Source organism: Osmia bicornis, chromosome 1 (assembly GCF_907164935.1).
Source record: "Osmia bicornis bicornis chromosome 1, iOsmBic2.1, whole genome shotgun sequence".
Classification (NCBI taxonomy): Eukaryota; Metazoa; Arthropoda; class Insecta; order Hymenoptera; family Megachilidae; genus Osmia; species Osmia bicornis.
In genome coordinates this window covers 15,669,449-15,681,906 of record NC_060216.1, presented here as the reverse complement: position 1 = coordinate 15,681,906, position 12,458 = coordinate 15,669,449, and the positions used below count along the sequence as shown (strand labels likewise).

At 35.3% G+C, this 12,458-nt stretch overlaps 2 protein-coding genes across 8 annotated transcripts; both read left to right on the top strand.

Annotated features, from left to right (window-relative positions):
• Nucleotides 1-758: 758 nt before the first annotated feature.
• LOC114876188 (tetratricopeptide repeat protein 39B-like) lies at nucleotides 759-5,990 on the top strand. 5 transcript variants are annotated; one of them, XR_003789339.2, is made up of 12 exons: nucleotides 759-998; nucleotides 2,100-2,184; nucleotides 2,257-2,285; nucleotides 2,348-2,528; nucleotides 2,604-2,736; nucleotides 2,959-3,091; nucleotides 3,183-3,282; nucleotides 3,357-3,422; nucleotides 3,492-4,213; nucleotides 4,318-4,551; nucleotides 4,626-5,555; nucleotides 5,629-5,990. XR_003789339.2 is itself a non-coding variant. In XM_029187390.2 (11 exons), the coding sequence occupies exons 2-11, from the start codon at nucleotides 2,161-2,163 to the stop codon at nucleotides 4,726-4,728; spliced, it is 1,725 nt and encodes a 574-aa protein (XP_029043223.1). In that variant the 5' UTR covers nucleotides 759-998; nucleotides 2,138-2,160; the 3' UTR covers nucleotides 4,729-5,990. The 5 variants fall into 5 exon arrangements, 4 of the variants coding, with proteins under 4 accessions (XP_029043223.1, XP_029043225.1, XP_029043219.1 ...); XM_029187390.2 differs by having other exon boundaries at nucleotides 2,138-2,184; nucleotides 4,626-5,990; XM_029187392.2 differs by having other exon boundaries at nucleotides 2,610-2,736; nucleotides 4,626-5,990.
• A 1,303-nt stretch (nucleotides 5,991-7,293) lies between these two features.
• LOC114876171 (importin-9) lies at nucleotides 7,294-12,399 on the top strand. Of its 3 annotated transcripts, none has more exons than XM_029187350.2 (13): nucleotides 7,294-7,964; nucleotides 8,307-8,677; nucleotides 8,739-8,972; nucleotides 9,033-9,402; nucleotides 9,484-9,728; nucleotides 9,799-10,045; nucleotides 10,129-10,448; nucleotides 10,528-10,747; nucleotides 10,821-11,092; nucleotides 11,182-11,590; nucleotides 11,715-11,872; nucleotides 11,960-12,029; nucleotides 12,115-12,399. In XM_029187350.2, the coding sequence occupies exons 2-13, from the start codon at nucleotides 8,345-8,347 to the stop codon at nucleotides 12,327-12,329; spliced, it is 3,093 nt and encodes a 1,030-aa protein (XP_029043183.1). In that variant the 5' UTR covers nucleotides 7,294-7,964; nucleotides 8,307-8,344; the 3' UTR covers nucleotides 12,330-12,399. The 3 variants fall into 3 exon arrangements, with proteins under 3 accessions (XP_029043183.1, XP_029043182.1, XP_029043186.1); XM_029187349.2 differs by having other exon boundaries at nucleotides 7,294-8,229; XM_029187353.2 differs by having other exon boundaries at nucleotides 7,295-8,229; nucleotides 11,724-11,872.
• Nucleotides 12,400-12,458: the final 59 nt, after the last annotated feature.

The following is a 12,458-nucleotide window of genomic DNA, read 5'->3' as shown; positions in this document are numbered from 1 at the left end:
ATTGTAAATAATTATACAAATAATTTATTAAGATTTATGAATATCATGTTCATAAAATAAATACAAAGTGGCAAAGAAAACCAGATTGTAGCTGCAGTGAATGCGACGTTGTAAGGGGAAATGTGCATTTGCGGTGATTTATATCATTTTACGTTTCATTTTTCAGTTATTGCGATAGGCTATTTCTTAGCCTTGAACAAGCAAATAAAAATATCATAGAGTTACATTAATGTTACTGCCATTACAAACTCTCGCGATTAGATCGAATGGTCGAGCTCACAATCGGTATGACAGTCAAAATAGTATAACATTGTCATAAAATCATTGCGCCATCTATACCAAAGTGGTGGAAACTACTCGGCAACTTACCGACGGAACTTACGATACAAGGAACAGAGGACCGATCGATAAGTCGAAACTGATCGTCGGTAAGTTGTCAAATAGTTTCCGCCAATTTTGTATAGAGGGCGCTAGGATCGAATTTTAAAAACATTTCGAAAACAAAGTCATGCTGGCAATCGTTTAGCATCTGTAGCAGTGACTACAGATACAAGTTTCACTGCTGCTCCTTTTATTGCTGTAATATGGCAAGGCTGGAGTAATGGGGTATAGTTTTGAATATCGAAGCAGTCTGTTATTACCATCAAAGTGCGTTAGACTGTTGCAGTATGAAGTATTTCTGATTTTTATCCTAAGAAAAAGCAGATGGCGTTCGTTCTTCAGGCACCATGACCCTCTGAGAAGAAAGGCAAGTAAAAATCAGTAGCGTCAGCAAGCGTCAGTCGGACGCGTGTTCATACACCGTTCTGTTCGCGACCATGTATTTCAACAAATCTTGCAAATCTTGAACGAAAATGTAAAATTATCCACAATCTGTTCCATTTTAACGTACCGTGTATTAAAATCAGGTTATATTGCTCAGAAATGTGCACTGACAGCCGCTAGTTTCTCTGTTTTTTAGTGAACCATTTTTATTGCCATTTGATGTTTAATAAATGGTAAGTCAGACGTATGTAATCATTTGTAACGGTTCAGAATAGATTTTAGGTGATTTTATTCTGTTATATTCCAAGTTCCGTTTGTTGAACGTGTTGAACTTTCTTGTCACCATAATTTTGTTATGAATTAGCGAGAGATCTTCATAGGCCTGTCGTACCATCGTGTTAATTCAATTATACTTTCTTTGTAACACTCTACTTTCGATTGCTTCCGGTTTCTTTCCACTGTTTGATTGTTATTTTATGATTTTCTTTTTTCAATTAAATACACATTTAATCATTTTAACAGCATTATTTGTATTTACCTTACATACTTGATCCATTTCTCTTTTTGTACTGTACAATATTTAATTATTTCTCGTTTAAATTCCTAATTAAATATAATTAATAAATACTACAACGAATTTTCGGAAAAAGAGATATTGTGTAACATTTTTTAATATCATACCATACATTTCTGTCTAATATTATATGTATAATTTTTTATTTTTATTATGTTAACTCTTTTGTTTTTGCATGTGATTTAGAAACACAATTAATTTTGAAGAGGTTGAAATACAAGAACTATAGATTTCAATAACAAGTTTTATACAGCTTGTGATAAACGAGCTACTTCAATACTACAGTTGTTGAAAATTCTTAGACTTTATTAATGGCATTTTCTAAAAAAATTTGTAATTCTTTTGTTAGAAGAAGTGCACTTGACATTATCATATCATATTTGTCTGTAGGTGATTAGCTATGGAGTTGCTGAGCAATAACTTATTTTGTTAAATTTGGTTTTGTATCAATTGTAACAAATAAAATATATTGAAAACATAAGTATAAACTAAATACTTTTATTGTTAAATATTAATAAAAAAGAGAATCCATTGTACTTTATTGTGCATTGCACTATTTTATGGTAAATATGGGAATTATAGTTTTATTGAGAAACTAGAAAAGCAATGACCTAAAAGTAAATGAGTACACTTGAGAAATCTGACTGAAAGAATAACTTTCTTCTCTAATAATTAATCTTTTTTGGTGCATAAAAGGATGAACTTAACAAATATGTATATGATTCCTATTAAACATAACTATGTCATTTCTTATGTGTAGATCAATACATCGGATAACATACTGTTTTACTTTTCAAGCATATTTTAGATATTAATTCAAAATGTCAGACATCGAAGAAGACGAGGTATGTACATTACTTTAATGCTTATTGTATTGTCATTGTTTTAACAAAATTGTAATTTTAATGATATTTTAGTTTCAAGATGCTCAAGAATCCATTTCACAGTAAGTATTTTATACATGTACATACGTATGTATTATATAAATTAATTGTATCTTGTTTCCAGGCCTACTTCCATGGATTTAGATACAGCAATAATGGAAGCAAAGAAAGCTATACACTATTTTTTTAATAATGATTTTGAAGAAGCACGAAAAATTATGGAACCCTGGGCAAGCAGTAGCATATATCACTCTTTAGGAACAAGCGTATTTGCATTCCTTGAGGCTATTTTTACATTTGAACAAGTATTAAATTGCAATATATTGTGATATTTGGAAAAATATATCGTTCAATAATACATTGTAACATGTATTGCTTAGAAACAGATTGAGAAGGCAGCTGGAGCTGTAAAGCAATGCATGAGCGTATGCTTGAAACATCGTAAACATGCAACATTATCAGAAAATATAGGCAAAATGGTCAAGAAGACTAATTATGATACTTATACAATTGGTAATTATATTTAAATATACGTACAGGGTAGCGTATACATATGTACAGCATGTTTTGTCAAATTATTTGCATTGCTTTTTGCCAATCCTCCATTATGAAATGATGAAAAGCACTTGAAATTATCGGTAGAATGTTAACATTGAATGAACGGCATAACATACTATACTAACGGCATTAATAAGTATTAATCATCTAGAGAATGATAGAGAATTAATATTACAGAGGAAGTGCATGCGGAACTATGTTATGCCGAATCACTTCTTTTAAAATCGATGCTCACGTTTGTGGAGGACGAGACATTGGTCAGTTTTGTCAAGGCTGGATTGAAAATTCGTACCTGCTTTCTGTCGTATAAGTAAACAAATACATATCATATCGCAATTTATCTATTCCATTTTACATAGCAGTATAAAACAATGTTTCATACACGTATTCTTTTCTTTTAGAGAATGTCTAACAATTTTAAATAGTCGTAAATGGGAAAATGAGATTCATAAAATACATTTCGAGAGTGGTGTCCGTACGGGAATTGGTGCATTTAATTTGGTATATATCATTGTTTTTATTACATAAAATTCTTCCTGTAACACGATTCAATAACGATTTTTATGATTGTGTAGATGATCTCATTATTACCAGCAAAAATTATCAAACTTCTAGAATTTATTGGATTTTCCGGTGATAAAGTAAGTAAAAAAGTTTCTCCATAATTACAGAGATATTTTATACTGATTTAATAACATTTTTGTCAACAGGAATATGGTTTATCAGAATTAGAAGCAGGATATAAAGAAAGAAGGGGTTTACGGCACGTATTGTGCGCGATGATTCTTTTAGCTTACAATTTAATAGCATCTTTCGTTTTAAGTCATACGGATGGTGATTTGGACTTGTGCGAAAAAGTATTAGAAGAAGAATTAAATCTCTACCCAAATGGTGTATGGTTCTTATTTTTTAAAGGCAGATTAGAATTAACAAGAGGGAATTTTGAGAATGCCTTAGAATGGTATACCAAGTCTTGGAAAAGTCAAGACGTATGGCCTCAGTTTCATCATATTTGTTTTTGGGAATTAATGTGGGCACATTGTGGGCTACAACAATGGAAGCAAGCTGCAACATTCGCCGGTACTTTGGCCAATGAATCAAATTGGTCGCGTACTATTTACTTATATCAAAAAGCTGCGATTCTTATAATGCAGAATCCACCGTCGAAAAGCGAAGAGAAAGAAACGATAGACACTTTAATGATGAAAGTACCTACGTACAAGCAACGTATCGCTGGCAAGTCATTACCCATGGAAAAATTTGTTATAAAAAAGGCTGAACGTTATTTTGCCCAAAAGAAACATCTAGTCCTTCCTGTATTTGAACTTATGTATATGTGGAATTTATTCCGAATGATTGGTAAACGGCAAGATTTAATGTTAAATATATTTAAAATAATAGAAGACGCTGAAAAAGAATTGAAGAAGGCGACGTAAGTGATTTCAGTTTCATCTTTTTATTTCCAACCAGATGTTTACATCTACATAAGTACATATCAATTAGACGCTATTAAATTGCCTTTTAAATATTCAACAGGAAAACTGAATATCATGCCGACAATGAAGCACTTATCTTGCTTTTAAAAGGTGCTTGTTTACGGCAAATGAAGCATTCTTTGTTGGCCGAAGATTGTTTAAAACGAATTTTCGAGCTGGATAAATCGATTAGAGAAGATACCTATTTACTTCCTTATGCAACGGTCGAATTAGCTTTGGTAGCACAAGATCGAGGAAACATGCAACTTGCTATTGGATTTCTAGAGGATGCCAAGTAACCGATTTTTAATTTTTATTTTTTCATTTTTCATTTTAATCGGTAACTAATTTATTTATTTTTGTTTACAGAAAGAACTTTACCGGGTATATGTTAGAATCTAGATTACATTTCAAAATTCATTCCGATTTAATGCGATTAACAGGAAAGAAGTCAGAAGATGTACTAGTATAATGAAATTTGGAAATTATGATTTCTGTAAAAAAAAACTTGTTACTGCCAATAGTATCGCTATTGCAGCTTGAAGCACAGTTTTATTAACAACTTGTTCTCATGTAACAAACTGTTGCATACGTTCTAATCTGTTTTTCTTTTTCTTTGGAAATTATGCATTTTGTTGACATCAACTTTTCCATGTTACAGAATGTAATGTAAACATTTTAACTGATTTTTACCTGAGAACCAGTATCTTATTTTTAGTATTTGTTAACTATAATATACATATACTTAGTTGCACTTATCATAGCTCGTTCACAAGGTTTAGACAAAGGTTAAGGAATTAAATTATTTAATTTAAATTATTTTTGTTATGAAATATATTAATAAATCTTTATGGGTAGGTAAAATACCAATATAATTGGTAGCAGTAAAACTATCAGTGTCGTTTGCGTGTATATATGCATATATACCGGTTAATACACGTTGTACGAACGATGTTTAATAAATTATAAACTAAATAGTACATACAAGTAAGAAACAAAGGGAAAATAACAAGCTGGTTTACGGTTGTTTGAATTTCTCATAGTGGAAGTTGATTTGTGATTTTGCTAATTTATTTGACGCTTTAAATGTTGACAAATACATTCTTATTTTTTAAAAATTCATTACTTAAATGATTAATAAATGTCCTACTCGAATGCGGAATTTATACTCACGTGTTCATGCACGTAATGTATTTATGAATTTTTTTTATTTTTTTACGTCACCTTACCAGTTACGTATTGTCGCTCGTATGTATATTAATTATGTTACTGCCATGTCAGAGCTTGTGTATTTTCCGTGTAAGTACATGGTTATATACGCATTAATCAGATAAATATACAGCGTGTAGTATTCTATTTCTATCTTATACAGGGTGGACCAGTAATTATTAGTACCTAAATTATTTTCGGGGCTATAAAAGATATTGAAAACAAGTTGTTGGAGACAAGTCTGAAAAGAAGAGGTCATTGCACACTGACAATGATATACTTTTACCACTTAGGAGTTAGAAGATGGAAAGATCATTTTGTTCTTTAGCTGAATTACTATTATCAATCTATTACTAACAATAGATATCTAATATCAAATTATTTACAATTATTAAAAATGATATAATCTCCATATTGTATACTGATATGTATCAACATTGTATTATACCATTATTGTAACATTGTAATACTGTAATTATCTAACTAGTCAAATGTAGTAATAATATTTTGTACTATATTCAATTATTTACAATTATTTCTTAATTATTTACAAGTTTGTTTTATAACAAATAATTGTAGTGCACATGCGCTACAAATCCGGTCGTACCCATCACTACCTCGAACAAGCGAGTTTCACGATTTGTTCGTTTTTAGGTCTTATATTTCGCTAGATCCGGTCATACCCATCACTAATCCGAACAAGTAAGTTTCACGATTTGTTCGTTTTTAGGTCTTATATTTCGCTATTTGATTTGGGGTCCCTGATACCCCGGTGGCAGAACATCGGTATGCAGCGTCACCTGTACCTCGGGGTCCCAGGTGCCCCAAATGCCGTAATGTCGGTAAGCAAGCGTCATCGGTGCTTCGGGGTTCCTGGCACCCCAATATGTCATGTCGATATGCAGAGACAGTTATTGGTGCTGTGGGGTCCCTGGCACCCCAGATGCTATATTATTGGTATGCAAAGATAGTCAAGGCGTTATGGGGTCCTTAATACCCCAATATGATATCAGGACGGTACGCAGAGGTCCCGAGCCCCCGACCCTTACGGAATTCCTTTACATTCCTCGTTCCGCTACATTTCTGCATCCCTTACATCCCGGCATTCTTTTCATCCCTACATTCTTTTCATCCACTCATTCCCTTCATCCCTACATTCTTTTCATCCATACATTCCTGTCATCCCCTGATTATTTTCATCCCTACATTCCTTACATTTCTGCATCCCTTATAATAAATGTATTATAAAGGCTGCTTCGAGTAAAGGTAAGTAAAGGCAAGTTGGGTTAGATTTTTCGAAAATTTCGCGAAATTCTCGAAAAAATAGCGCCCCCTAGCGGCAAAAATTTCAACTAAAATTTCGATGTCGAATCAGCGCCCTCAGGTGACGAAAAAAGGAACTAAATCTTGCTCGATTTTTGGCCCTCTGGCGGCAAAAATGTGAACTAAAATTTCGACCTCGAACCAGCGCCCTCTGGTGGCGAAATAAGGAACCAAATCTTGCCCAATTTCTGGCCCTCTGGTGGCAAAAATGTGAACTAAAATTTCGATGTCGAATCAGCGCCCTCAGGTGACGAAAAAAGGAACTAAATCTTGCTCGATTTCTGGCCCTCTGGCGGCAAAAATGTGAACTAAAATTTCGACCTCGAACCAGCGCCCTCTGGTGGCGAAATAAGGAACCAAATCTTGCCCAATTTCTGGCCCTCTGGTGGCAAAAATGGGAACTAAAATTTTGATGTCGAATCAGCGCCCTCTGGTGGTGAAAAAAGGAACTAAATTTGTATAAAATCGCAGGCTTTATAGCAGCGAAAATTTCAACTCAATTTCATGAAGGTTCTAGGATGTATGGAATGCAGGAATATAAGTGATACAAGGATGTAAAGGATACAGGCATGTAAGGGATGTTGGAATATAAAGAAGGCAGGAATGTGAGGGATGCAGAGATGTAAGGGATGAAGAGATGTAAGGAATGTAGAGATGAAAAGAATGCAGGGATGTAAGGGCTGAAGCGATGCAAGGAATGTCGTGATGTAAGGGATAAAGAGATGTGAGGAATGTACGAATATAAGGGATGAAGCGGTGTAAGGAATGTAGGGATGAAAAGAATGCAGGGGTGTAAAGGATGAAGAGATGTAAGGAATGTCGGGATGTAAGGGATAAAGAGATGTAAGGAATGTCGGGATATAAGGGATGAAGCGGTGTAAAGCATGTTGGGATAAAAAGAATGTAGGGATGTAAGGAATACTTCATGTAGGTGCCTTTGTTAGTGAGAAGACATCCCGAAAACAAAGGCATGCCTAGTCTTCTTGAAAACTATAGTCAAAAATAAAAAATTAAAAAAATGTGATTTTGGCGCCATCCATGATTGAATGTTAAAACTTCAGTTCTGTAAGTGATAGCATGACTTCTACACATATATCAAAAAGAAACTCGACGATTAGCAATAGCAAGTGTAGCTCGTTGTTATAAAAGAATTTCAGATTAAATAAGATTGCATGGGTAAGATTACTTAATATTAAAAAGCGTTCAATCACGTTCAATTATTATATGATGTTTGGGGAATGATCTAACCTATTTTATCAATTGCTGAACCGGCTTTATGAGATTATAAAACATAAAAACTGTAATTAACTATACGCTATCCTAGTTTATTGTTTATTTAATGTGATATAAAATTGCATTAAATTGGTTGTTGCAAATTATTGCTTGTATAAAAATTAGTGGTTAAGGATAAATTAATTTGTACCATCTAAACGATGTTCAGGTAAATAATTGTTGTATTGTTAAACTAAAGATAGAAATATAAACAATGCATGATAGAAATATTTGTATTTTTAAAAGTTAAAGAATAAAGCAACAAAGATCAACACAGCAGCGCAATGGCGTTAGACGTTCAAGGTTCTCTTAAAGAAGCCTTATACGAAACATTAACTGGGATATTGTCTCCTCATCGAGGAACTCGTCAAGCAGCTGAGCAAAGGATTCAAGCATTAGAAGTTACAGAAGAATTTGGTATACATTTAACAGAATTTGTAGTAGATCCCAATGGACACTTACCTATCAGACAGTTGGCATCTGTATTGTTGAAGCAATACGTGGAAACACACTGGTCTTCTGTGGCTGAAAAATTTCGTCCTCCTGAAATAAAGCATGCAACAAAGGAAAAAATCAAAGAATTACTGCCACTAGGTCTTCGCGAATCTATTAGCAAGGTAATTCGTTTAGAATAGGGTACACGTATGGATTATTAATTGTTAAAATTGCTTGATTCAGGTGCGCGCAGCGGTAGCTTACGCGATATCAGCAATCGCGCATTGGGATTGGCCTGAAAATTGGCCAGGTTTGTTTGATATACTCGTCAGTTGCTTAAGCGGAGAAAGCGAGTATGCCGTTCACGGAGCAATGAGAGTTTTAACCGAATTTACATCTGATCTTACCGACAATCAATTACCTAACGTTGGACCAGTAATTCTTCAAGAAATGTACAGAATATTTCAAAGCGAAAACGTAAGTTAAAGTCAATGAATGTTTTCGCTAGTAATAAAAACATAATTTCATGTATTGCAGCAATATTCAATTAGAACTCGCGGTCGTGCGGTTGAAATATTTACGACGATTACGACATTGGTCGCGAATACAGGAGTATATCAAAAAGGATTCACGGAACAATACCTGCAACCAGTTATTCCAATGTTTTGTCAGAAATTTGTGCAATGTTTGCGAGTGCCCGACGGTCCAACCAGCGACAGCGGGCTTAAGGCCGATGTGATCAAAGCTATAAATTGTCTCGTCACTAAATTACCCAAATACGTATCAAGCTTTTTGCCTGAGATGTTACCGCCTGTTTGGGAAACTTTAACGCAAAGCGCAAAAATTTATCAGGAAGGATCTGTAAACGGAGATGGAGATACGAATAATAAAGAGGTCGATTCGGACGGTAAGTTTTCTTATATACATGTAGTTATTTGGCTTGGATAAATTGAAAGTTGTTTTTAATGCTCCCATTATTTCTAACCAGGTGAAGTGATTAACTTTAGTAATTTGATTATCGCTATATTCGAGTTTGTTCATTCCATCCTAGATCGTAAACGTTTTTCAAATCTATTGGATAATTTAATGCAAGAATTAATGTATTATTTAGTAATCTTTATGCAAATAACTGACGATCAAATTGAATTATGGACGACAAGTCCGAATCAGTTCGTCGAAGAAGACGATGTATTCGCTTACAACGTTCGCATTTCCGCGCAAGAACTGTTAACGGTAGGTGAAAATTAAACGGGAAATCGATAGGGATTTTATCAGAATTTGATTGTTTTTTTTCCGTGTACAGGCGCTTGTAAATTATTCCGAGGAGAAGGCGGTGAACGCGCTCTGCGAAGTTGTAACTCGCCACATCGAAGCAACGAATAGATTACGAAGCGAGAATAACGAAACATGGTGGAAACTAAAAGAATCTTCCATTTTAGCGTTAAGTAAAATAAAAGATACTACCGTTGAAAAACAACAGGCTGGAATACTTCAGTTTGATGTCGTTCGATTTTTAGACACAATCGTCTTGGCTACTCTAAAAGATTCAGGTAACAAAACGTTTCTCTAACATTTTTCATTTCTTTTTCTTTCTTATATCACCTTCTTGCACGTATATCCGCATAATTTACAGAAGCACCGTCACTACTTCTTGGTCGTTGTTTGTGCGTTGGTGGTAAATATGCCGATATAATGCCACCAGAAATGAGTTCGCGTTTCCTGGAGGCGACAGTGAATGGTTTGCAAGAAAATCAACCAGCGTGCATACGTATCAGTGCGGTAAAAGCTATTTATTGGTTTTGCAAAGCATCAACGTTGGAAAGTAACAACACGCTAGGCAATATTATACGATCTCATTTGCCGAATATATTTCAAGGACTTTTTAATTTGGCCAATCAACCGTCTACAGAAATTTTGACATTGGTCATGGAAACTTTGCAAGTGTTGATTGTGGTAATATTCATCAAACTCCATTAATTTAGACACGCTTTAGCGTGTATACATATTATATGTCTTTACTTTTTATTTTCAGCTGGACAAAGCATTCACCGCTTCGGTGGAGAACAAAGTTTGTCCACTAACTATCGCCGTGTTCCTAAAATTCTATAGCGATCCAGTAATTTTAGATCTGTGCCAAGATATATTCAAAAGTTTGTCCCAGAATTCCGAGTGTATAGGACCGTTGCAGACTCGTTTGATACCCACGTTAACCAGCATGATGGCAGTAACACCTATGGATAAATCAAAAGACGGTGAGGTTTCTTGTATTATTGTTAAATAATTCGCAGCAGGATTTAGAGAGAATATTATTTCCTTCCTCGACAGAGAAATGTCGAAACGTAGCTTTGGACGTTTTGCAAGTGTTGGTGCAGTACTCACCGAGACCGTTGAGCAGCGCGTTGGTTGAAACAGCATTTCCGGCCGCGTGTCATTGTATTTTGAATTCAGACGACAACGAAACGCTGCAAAGCGGCGGTGAAGTGATACGTACTTACCTGTCGGTAGCTGCTCGACAGGTGATGGTGCATCGTGACACCGATGGGCAAACAGGTTTACAATACGTACTGCAAATAGTCGGTCAGCTGTTGAATCCACAGGTAAGTTATCATTTTGTTCGTTGGTATTTGTCGACGAGGACGATCGGATCGCGTTACTTAACTTGATACGAATAACGGGGGTGTCGTAGTCGAGCGAGTTTACGGCTACTTTTGTGGGACGACTGGTGACGACGTTGATTAGGAAAGCGGGTAACACGCTGGGCGAGAATCTCGATCTATTACTAAAGGCTGTATTGAGTAAAATGCAACGGGTCGAAACGTTGACCGTGGTACAAAGCTTACTGATGATATACGCTCATCTGATAAACACCGAGTTTGACGCAGTGTTAAATTTTTTGTCAACCGTACCGGGCCCAACAGGACAAAGCGCGCTCGCTTTCGTACTCTCCGAATGGGTGAGCAGACAACACTTATTCTTCGGTAGATACGACCGAAAAGTGGCCACGATCGCGCTCTGTAAGATATTAGAGTACGGCGTTACTCACGGTGACAGTCGACTGAACGAAATTACCGTCAAAGGAGATCAGATATTCTCAGGTTAGTAAAAATCTCTCGCTTCTGTTTCGTTCTCGATGCTTGTAAGGAATAATATTAAAATATCCGCAACGTGTATCTATAAAATATTTATTCGGAAACAGCAAGTGTCTAACTAAAATTCGAGAATGCACAGGAAACGAAGAAGGCGTGAGGACTAGGAGTAAAACCGAATCACAGCCTTATCAGTGGACCACGGTACCGGTTCTGGCTAAGATATTTAAGCTGATAATCAACGAATTGTCCAACGACATTGAAGCAGTCGCTGCGAATCAAGAGACGGACGTTAGTAAACATTCTCTGTTATTCCGTTTGAATTACAGAAGAAAGATTACAAAGAAATGAAAGACGATCGTTTCTTTAAATACGCAGGAATCCGACGACGACGAAGAAGGCGACGGTGATAACGCTTACTTAGATCCGGGTTACGAAACTATGCTACGTAAGTGAGAACAATCATTTTACGTTCTCGGATCCTCTAACTTTGTAACGATTCGAAAAATATTAAAATGTTAATGTTTTTACAGTGTTGGAAGAAGCTGCAAACGAAGCGGAGGAGGACGAAGAGGATCCAGAGTTGTTGCAAGATAGCATATATCACTTGAATCTTAGTCAATATTTACGAGATTTTCTGTTAAATTTCTCCACCCATCATTGTTTTCCGGCATACGTTCAGCATCTAAACATTCCAGAGCGGAAAGTTTTGAGCAGTTTAAATATCAACGTATCGTTCATGCAATGAATACATAGATAGATTACTAGATAGGGTAAATCGATGAAAAAATTTGAATAATAAAATATGCATTTCTTTACATGATACGTCTCTGTGTGTGTGTGTTTCCAAAAATCGAACGATTTTTTCCACCGTTGC

Bases quoted from the DNA above. Each gene is read 5' to 3' on its own strand.
- LOC114876188 (XM_029187390.2), top strand. From the start codon at position 2,161: ATGTCAGACATCGAAGAAGACGAG. The intron at 2,185-2,256 runs GTATGTACATTA...ATGATATTTTAG, and splicing joins CAGACATCGAAGAAGACGAG to TTTCAAGATGCTCAAGAATC. The intron at 2,737-2,958 runs GTAATTATATTT...TTAATATTACAG, and splicing joins TTATGATACTTATACAATTG to AGGAAGTGCATGCGGAACTA.
- LOC114876171 (XM_029187350.2), top strand. From the start codon at position 8,345: ATGGCGTTAGACGTTCAAGGTTCTCTTAAAGAAGCCTTATACGAAACA. The intron at 8,678-8,738 runs GTAATTCGTTTA...TGCTTGATTCAG, and splicing joins TTCGCGAATCTATTAGCAAG to GTGCGCGCAGCGGTAGCTTA. The intron at 9,403-9,483 runs GTAAGTTTTCTT...ATTTCTAACCAG, and splicing joins TAAAGAGGTCGATTCGGACG to GTGAAGTGATTAACTTTAGT.